Source organism: Otolemur garnettii, unplaced genomic scaffold (genome assembly GCF_000181295.1).
Source record: "Otolemur garnettii isolate 467f Iridium unplaced genomic scaffold, OtoGar3 scaffold00061, whole genome shotgun sequence".
Classification (NCBI taxonomy): domain Eukaryota; kingdom Metazoa; phylum Chordata; class Mammalia; order Primates; family Galagidae; genus Otolemur; species Otolemur garnettii.
In genome coordinates, this window is record NW_003852456.1 from 2,791,234 (window position 1) to 2,800,925 (window position 9,692).

Consider the following 9,692-nt stretch of genomic DNA (forward strand, 5'->3'; position numbering starts at 1 on the left):
CCAGCTATTTGGGAGGCTGAGACAAGAGGATCACTTAAGCCCAAGAGTTTGAGGTTGCTGTAAGCTGTGATGCCATAGCACTCTACTGGGAGCAACAAAGTAAGACTCGGTCTCAAAAAAGAACAAAAGAATGTCTAAAACTGTTGAGACTACTCTAATATCTCACTTTCAATTCTCTACCATCGGCACACTTTCAAACTGTTCATTCTTTAATAATAAATTGGCTTTTTTTCAAATTGTTAATACTTTATAGCTTAATATAGAAACTTCTATTTTAGAAATTTTTATTCTTCTGCCTTAATTCTGTGGATAATTCGTTCTGCTTTACTTCATTATTGTAATGAATAATTGGCTAACTACCACGTAAACAGGGAAAGCATTCTAACTTTTTACTGCTTTAGGGAAACACAGCTTGAAATGTTTAGATATCTATTTTAGAGTGACAATAACTTTACTGACGTCTTTTAACTTTTGAGGATCTGACTGTTGTAGCTTTGGTGGGAAGTGTTGAAGTGTCTGTGAGGCCTGAGTATCCAGGTTGCTGTCTGCCGTCAGTGTGCTTGGAGCTTCGCCATAGCCCACCCGAGACGTGTTCAGAAATTTGTTTTCTTATCATCAGCATCTGAGTTGATGCAAAGAACTACACACATTAATACAGGAAGACGCAATTAGTGTGAGTCCATTGCTGTGCCGGCATTAGGTTTTCAACTCCCCATTTTTTTCCTGTTTTGCCAAAAGAAAATGTTCTAAGAACCTAAACTCTTGTTATTATTTAGGTATCTCCCCAGAAGATAATTTTTTATCCTTCTAAGATGAGATCACCATCCCCAGATAATTTGTATCCAGCCAGGCATTAGCTAATGGAGCTGAGGTAATGCTGAGTGTGACACTGAAGTGGCTCTGCAGGAACCAGAGCTCTGCTCCCAAGAGTGCAGCTTTGGTGCTTTCCTGTGGAAAAAGCAGGTGATGACATGTAGACAGCAGATGTGCACAACGCATGTGCAAGGATTTTATCTACCTTTATACAAATTTTTAGTATATCTAGATCCACTGATACCTGTAGCAGTGTATGCTGTTCAGATACTGACAGTGAAGGAAACTCAATGCATCACAGTATTAGTTCTTGAGAAATCCTTATAAAATACTAAGGCACAGTTTTAAATCCTTCTAAAAGAATTCATGTTTTCCTTTCAGCCAGGAACTATATTACTAAAACAATGTATCTTGTGTCTACTATCAGAAATGATTACCTTATAATTACTTGTATTGAGATTGATAGATCTCAAAATTTTCTTTTTTTCTTTTCTCTTTTTTTTAGAGACAGAGTCTCACTTTATTGCTGTGGCATCATAGCTCACAGCAACCTCCATCTCCTGGGCTTAGGTGATTCTCTTGCCTCAGCCTCCTGAGTACAGGCACCTACCACAAAGTCTGGCTATTTTTTTGTTGCAGTTTGGCCGGGGCTGGTTTGAACCCGCCACCTCGGTATATGGGGCTGGCGCCCTACTCACTGAGCCACCGGCACTGCCCAATCTGAAAGTTTTCTTAACTTTTAACTTTTTATTAACTTTTAATAATTGATTAGAAAAAAGTTGGTTTTTTACATACTCAGGAAATGACTTTTAAGTAAAATGACCCAGTATTTAAATGAAATCTTACATAGGCCTGAGCCAAGAAGCAAATATTATAAAACTCTGGGAAGCTGATTGCTGTTTAAAGTTTCTGCTACCAGTCACAGGAGAAAATAATTTCATCCCACAGCTTTACTGCTGGCAAGAGACAATAGGTTACTAAAAGCCAGTATTTCAGTCTAACAGTTACTGTACTGTTTGCAGAATTCTTCAAAAAGAAACCTTTTTGAAGGTTGGGGCTTAGTAAGTGTTATTTCCCAATTTTCTATTTTCTAGAGCAGTTTTTAGATTCAAAGCAACACTGAGAAGGTACAGAGGCATCCTCGTCCCCACCCTCACATATGCGCTGGCCTCTTCTGGTATTGACACCCCACACCAGAGTGGGAGATTTGGTACTGACCATGAACCTACGCTGGCATCTCACTGCCCAGACTCCACAGCTCACACTAGGGTTCACCCCTGCTGCTGTGCCTTCCATGGGTTTGAACAAATTTTCTTTTTTTTTTTTTGAGACAGAGCCTCAAGCTATCCCCCTGGGTAGAGTGCCGTGGCATCACAGCTCACAGCAACCTCCAACTCCTGGGCTCAAGCGAGTCTCCTGCCTCAGCCTCCCAAGTAGCTGGGACTACAGGCGCCCGCCACAACGCCCGGCTATTTTTTTGGTTGCAGCCATCATTGTTGTTTGGTGGGCCTGGGCTGGGGATTTGAACCCGCCACCTGTATGTGTATGTGTATGTGGCTGGCGCCTTAGCCACTTCAGCCACAGGCGCCGAGCCTGGACAAATTTTGAATGACATTTATCCACCATTATGGTATTACACAGAGCAGTGTTACTGCCTTAAATATCTTCTGGGCCCCCAGGTCCCTCTTAATCCCTGGCAACCACTGGCCTTTTATTGTCCTCCTAGTTTTGCCTTTTCCAGCTTGCCATATAGTGAGAACCACACAGGATGCAGCCTTTTCAGATTGGTTTCTTTCACTTACTATAATAATGCACTGAAGTTGTCTCCGTGTCTCTCTGTGGCTTGGCTATTCCTTTCTGTTAGCGCTGACTGACATCCCCTTGTCTGGTGCAGCAGTTTCTCCATTCACCTACTGAAGGACGGCCAGCTTGGTCGCTTCTCAGTTTTGACAGTTAAGAACAGACCTGCTCTAAAGATCTGTGTGCAGGGTTTAGAGTAGACACAAGTTTGCAGCTCCTTGGGGTAAATACCAAAGAGCATGTATGTACCATATGGCTGGATCACATGTAAGGTATGTTTAGTTTTGTAAGAAGCTGCCAAACTGTCTTCTGGGGTGGCTGTACCATTTTGCATTCCTGTCAGCAATGAAGGAGAGTGTCTGTTGCTCCACATCCTTGGTGTTGACAGGACTGGGGATGTTGGCCGTTTGACTAGGTAGCAGCTGCGTCTCACTCAGTCTGCATCTCCCTGGGGGCTGGGATGTGGGGCTTCTTTTCTTTTTTTTTTTTTTTGTGTTAAACTTTCTTTTTTTATTAAATCATAGCTGTGTACATTAATGCATTTTTGTGTGTGTGTTAAACTTTCTTGCACACACATATACACAAAACCAAACCAAGCTAGTTATGAACATTTTTGGTGTTTGCCACATCAACACACTTTTTCATGTTCAAAACTATCGCAAAAGGTAAGCATTTTTTCAAAGATGGGGACTGAGACTCTTGAGGGTATCTAAAACGACCAAACCATATAGTAAGAGACAAAGCCAGCACTGGAATCCAAATCTTACTTGAAAGCCCATGGCTTAAACTTATAAAAAAATTTCTTCCATGACAGATGTAATACTCGCTTATAAAAGAATATTTGGAAAAGTAGTAGAAAGGGAGAAAATGAACGCGAGATTCTGACTCCCAGTGGTGCTATGTCAACTTTTAGGTACACTCACTCTTTCCAATCTTCCTGCTGTGTATATATTTTAAGGCATGAACATACAGCATATCAAATGGATGTATCAATATTTTAAAAATTAGTATCTTTTAAAAGGAAAACATATATTAAAGAAAATTTGGAAAATACTGAAATATATAGAAGGAAATTAAAGTCACCTAGAATACCATTAGCCAAAAATAACCATAGTTAATGTTTTATATATTTCCTTCATCTTTTTATTAATTTTTAAATATAGGTTAGTTTATAATGTACAATATTTTTAAGTATAGTTAACAAAGATTTAAATAGATGATAACGGGGGGGGGGCTCTGATGACAGTAACTGCCATTCAAATTATTCAATAGATTTTAAAGAGGCAGAAAATAATCATTCACATTCTCTTGTTCATTCATAAGGCTATTAAATTCCTGTAAGTCTTAAAGCCTGTCCTAAATTTCCACTGAGGAGAAGCCTGACAGAAATGACCACCTTTTTTTTCATCCAACTGAGTCTAAATTATTTATATAATACAGATAAAACTTTTAATATCCCGTGAAAGCCCCTCCAAGAGAGGAAAGATAACAGGTATAGTCTGATTAAAAGTTTGTAGTATCTTACAGTGAAAAATAATATGCCTTAACCGTTTTGCATACTTACATTTACATAAAATAGGGTTAGTAACAAAATGAGGCATGATCGATCATGGCCCAAGGAAGTTCTAAATGGTGTAAAAGATCTTATATTATTTAAGTTACAAAGAATTTATTATCAAAACTAAAAACAAAACTTCAGTTGTACATAAAGGAATAAATTTTTCAATCAGCTACTAAGGGAAAGTGGCAATGCAAGTTTACACACGTTACTGCAGGCAAAGAGGAAGGGCGAAGGAGAACTCCAGTTGGAATGTCGATTATATCCGCGGCTTCCTTCTTGATTTAAACACTCATGACACACTGAATGAAGTCATCATATGGGAAATTCACAAAACCTTGCTAAGCAGTATCCCGTCTTCGAAAGCTGTCTGTAAGAGCCTGCAGTTTCACGCAGCAGGCAATGTAGTCATCAAAGGTGATCTTTCCATTGGTGCTGTATCGTTTTGCAATTGAATTCACAGCCTGGGGACTCAACCTAAATCCCATTGTTGTCAGGGCCTTCTGCAATTCTTGAGGCTCCACTGTTCCACTCCTATCACTGTCAAAACTGAGGAAGTGCTGTCTCCAGCCATTCAGTACAGACCAGAGTTCTTTAAATTCATTGAAGCCCATTGTGCCAGACATATCCCTATCCAGCATTGAAACCATAAGCCGACAAGTCTCCAGGTTAAAAGGTTTGTATCCTCCTGCAATGCCAGACTCTGTCAGACATCTCTGCAGTTCATCAGCATCGATTTGCCCATCCTGTCCGGCTACAGCAGCAAAGTAACCATACAGTGGATCCTGGGTTTGTCCGGGAAATGCCGGCCCTCCGGGAGCCCCTCCATACCCTCCTGGGTAGTACCCGCCGCCAGCGCCAGGGTGCCCAGGGTACGCCATGGTGTCGACTGCACGGCCGCCTCGGGGCTTCTTTTCATAAGGCTGATTTGCAATCTGGATCTTTGAGGAGGCCCGCTGTGTTTTCACTCCATTCTCTATAGTGTAGCCATAAAGTCTTGAAACAAAGATACTTTCTCCTGGGATGTAACTCAGTATCAACACACCGTTTTCACCTTCGTTTGCAGCCTTGTTAGCCACCCTTCGTGTTCTCTCAGTTATCCAAGTTAACCGCACCTTGTTCTCAGCCATGAGAAATTATCTTGTGTTGTGGTCTGTCCACTTGAATTGATATGTATAAGGACACATTGGGCTTATGATATTTATGGCTCAAGAAAGTTTGAGATTTCCCTGTACCCGATACATATTTATTGTACATATGATAGAAAAAGAGAACAGCAAGTAGGGAGCCTAGAACCTGGTGCAGAGCATGGGGTAGAGAAGGGGGGGCTGCTAATCTAACAGCAGGAAATACCCTACTTTTGTCATTCTTGAAACTGGGCTGAGAGTTGAAGTTGTCTGGAACAAACCTAGTTGATGCAGTCGGCCTTTGTTGATATTATTTTATAAAATAAGATTTGTTGGGGTTTTTGTTTGTTTGTTTTGAGTCAGAGTCTCAAGCTGTCACCCCAGGTAGAGTGCTGTGACATCACAGCTCACAGCAACCTCCAACTCCTGGGCTTAAGCGATTCTTTTGCCTCAGCCTCCCAAGTAGCTGGGACTACAGGCACCTGCCACAACACCTGGCTTTTTTTTTTTGGGTTGTAGTTGTCATTGTTGTTTGGTGGGCCCAGGCTGGATTCAAACTCGCCAGCTCTGGTGTATGTGGCAGGCAACTGGCGCCCTAGCTGCTTGAGCTACAGGCACCGAGCCATTGTTATTATTTTTCAACTTTAAAAACAATGCAAATAACTAATACAAGCCTTTGGAAGGAATTATGGAGAATCCTCAAAGAACTCAAACTAGACCTCCTGTTTGATCCTGCAATCCCATTACTGGGCATCTACCCAGAAGAAAAAAACAATCCTTTTATATCATAAGGACATTTGCACTAGACTGTTCATTGCACCTCAGTTTAAAATTGCCAAATTGTGGAAACAACCTAAATGCCTACCAATCCAGGAATGGATTAATAAGCTGTGGTATATGTATATTATGGAATACTATATAGCCACTAAAAAGGATGATGACTTTACATCTTTTGTGTTAATTTGGATGGAGTTGAAATACACTCTTCTTAGTAAAGTATCACAAGAATGGAGAAGCAAGAATCCAGTGTACTCAATTCTACTATGAGGACAATTGATGCTGGTACATGGTGTGGGGAAGAGAATGGGGATGCAGAGAGAGGGAAGAGGGGTGGAGTGACACACCTCTTGGGGATGGGACACTATTATTAGAGGGACTTTACCCAGCAAATGCAAGCAGTGTAACCTGGCTCTTTGAACCTGGTCAATGATTCCCCAACAATTTAAAAAAATGCAAATGGTTCAGTGCCTGTAGCTCAGTGGCTAGGGTGCCGGCCACATACACCAGGGCTGGCAGGTTTAAACCCTGCCTGGGTCTGCCAAACAACAATGATAACTACAACAACAACAAAAATAGCCAGGCATCATGGCAGGTGCCTGTAGTCCCAGCTACTCAGGAGGCTGAGGCAAGATATAGAAGAATATAATTTAAGGGATAAATAAATTACCAATAATCATCATTATATTTCCTGTGTCCTTGGTAAGTTCTTCAAAAAAAAATTATGTCTGTGTTAATAATTGTATGGACACACTATAACTATTTCTCAGATTCTTACTTTTTTAATGAATAATGCATATTCTTCCCTTTCCTTACTCCCTGCAGCCTCTGGGGTTATTTTCGTAGGATACATTCTTACTACAGGCTGTCCTTGAGTTACATCTGACTTACATACAACTCAAACTTACAAATGGAGATTATTACAGATAATAGGTAAATGTACCCGTTCCACTTTACATCAAATTCAATTTAAGAACAAATCTACAGAACCTATCCTGTTCATAATCTGCAGAACCTATCTTATTCATAATCTGGGGACAGTCTGCAGTGTTATTTTACCAGATCAGAATTGAAGGGTTTTATTTGGGAGTAGGGGACCTGTAGTCAAGAGGTCTTATCACGGCTTGGTGGCTATAGCTCAGTGGCTAAGGCACCAGCGACATATACTGGAGCTGATGGGTTCAAATCCAGCCTGCGCCTGCCAAACAACACTGACAACTCCAACCAAAAAATAGCTGGGCATTGTGGCAGGTGCCTGTAGTCCCAGCTACGCGGGAGGCTGAGGCAAGAGAATCTCCTACCCCAGGAGTTGGAGGTTGCTGTGAGCTGTGATGCCACAGCACTCTACCAAGGGCGAAAAATGAGACTGTCTCAAAAAAAAAAAAAAATGGTTAACATGGTAAGTTTTATATGTATTTCATCACAATTTTGATCTGGTGAAGGTATACAAACATAAAAATTGATGGAGATACATGCTTTACTCAATATATATAATTCATAGCTCAGTTAGAGAGCACAACAGACCAATAGATGATAGCTACATTGTAAGTGCTGTTGCAAAGGATCCTTTTCCCCAGATGTGTCTCAAAGAAATCTTTAGCAGTAGAGGTGAAAATGGGTTATTAACTTGGATAATCACTGGGATAATTAATATAATATAGTGATTTTATGACTGATTTTTGTATTAACTTCCATTTTCTTTATATTCTAGTTAATAAACGTATCCATGGAGAATACTGAAAACTCAGTGGATTCAAAATCTATTAAAAATTTGGAAACGTGAGTATTTAAATGGAATCCTCTGTAATCAGAGGAAGGTGGGTGTGTGACACATAGTAAGCTGTGAGGATGGGAAAGCAGAAGGACTATGGCTCTCAAGCCACGAAGACCAAGCAGGCTTCCAACCTCAGCCAGCTGTGTGGTTTTACATGGGTTAACTCAACCTCTTTGAACCTCATCTTTTAAATGGAAATAATACAACTTTCACAGAACCACAAGGAAGATGAAGGGAAAGACCCACAGTTAGAAACCTTGTCCCAGAACCAGAAGAATGTCACAAGAGAGGCCATCTCATGAGGCCAGGTGGTCTGTACCTTCCCAAATCACCATAGGGTTAGAGATTTTGTGTTTAGGGGGAGTGTTCTGACCTCCTATTAACAAGGTTTTGAGTTTTGTTTTGTTTTTAATTATAAAGCTCATACTACAGGCTCAGCGCCCACAGCTCAGTGCTTAGGACACCAGCCACATACACCAGGGTTGGTAGGTTCGAACCTGGCCTGGGCCAGCTAAACAACAATGACAACTGCAACAACAACAACAACAAATAGCCAGGCATTGTGGCAGGCACCTGTAGTCCCAGCTACTTGGGAGGCTGAGGCAAGAGGATCACTTAAGCCCAAGAGTTTAAGGTTGCTGTGAGCTGGGATACCACGGCACTCTACCAAGGGCAACATAATGAGACTCTATCTCAATAAAAATAAGGCCTGTATTACAGGATCCTGTTCATGAGTTTTAATATTACAATGCATTGGTAATTTTCAGTTTAGAGAAGCATTGACTAGTTACATGGAAAGGAAGAAGATAAAATCCAAACCCTCTTCATTTTATTCACATCACACTGTTTTTGTTCATTTGGGATCACTTGTGATACTTTTAATTCTAGGGACTCTATAATATTATGGACCACCCTGGGAATTCCAAACTAATTTCATTAGTAAACAATACTATTACAACAGCACTGTTAAAAAGTTACCAATAAAGATTTCACAGTGTTTAGCAAAGGAAATTTTCTCCGTATGACCAGGTTAGGTCACTCACCTTTCAAAGTTCGGATTTTCTCTGTAAAATGTGGGGCTCTTTACCTCTAGCTCTTTTCTGATCTTGATTCCATTAATATACTATTACACTTTTAATCTTCCTCCAGCAATATTTGGGAAATACTCTAAAGTTAAGTGCATGAGAACATGGACTTTAATTATCAGTGTCTGGCTGTATCTAGTCCTATTTTTTCCTGTTCTCTTGTTTCTTTGTTTTTTGAGACCAACTCTCACTTTGTCACCGTTTGTAGAGTAAAGTGGCAACCTCAAACTCTTGAGCTCAAGTGATCCTCCTGCCTCAGCCTCCCAAGTAGCTGGGACTACAGGCACCTACCCCAACACCCAGATAATTTTTCTGTTTTTAGTAGAGATGGGAATCTTACTCTTGCTCAAGCAGGTCTCAAACTCCTGAGCTCAAACGATCCACTGCCTCAGCCCCTAGAGCCACTCCTCATAAACAGGAGGTCAGAAAACCACCCCCAAACACAGAGTTTTACAGGCAGGAGCCACTGCACTCAGCCTTTTCCTAATCGTTGGTCTGGATCAGAGGTCAGGCTTGTGATCTGTTTCTGTCAAGTTTTATTGGAATATGGCCACACCCACTTATTTACATGTTGTTCTGGGCTGGTTTCACCAGCAAAATTTAGTAGCTACAACACTTAATATTTGGGCCTTTGCAAAAAAGTTTACTGATCCCTGGTCTAGAAAGTAGAGGTTTTAGAATAAGTGACTTTTCATATTTGCATTTTGTTCATTCCTGTCCTTTCAGGGTAATTTTTAAGATTTTACTCTTTTTTTTTT

General features: G+C 40.7%; 1 protein-coding gene and 1 pseudogene across 2 annotated transcripts in view; one reads left to right on the forward strand and one right to left on the reverse strand.

Moving 5' to 3' along the window:
* CASP3 (caspase 3) overlaps positions 1-9,692 on the forward strand; it is a 20,269-nt gene that overhangs the window by 5,297 nt on the left and 5,280 nt on the right. Inside the window, exon 2 of the mRNA XM_003792784.3 lies at positions 7,787-7,854. Within this exon, the coding sequence (XP_003792832.1) occupies positions 7,802-7,854 (53 nt within the window). The 5' untranslated portion in view covers positions 7,787-7,801. The remainder of the gene's footprint in view (positions 1-7,786; positions 7,855-9,692) is intronic.
* LOC100961745 lies at positions 4,269-5,069 on the reverse strand (annotated as a pseudogene). Its single transcript, XR_001161424.1, has one exon. The product of XR_001161424.1 is annotated as a sorcin pseudogene (transcript).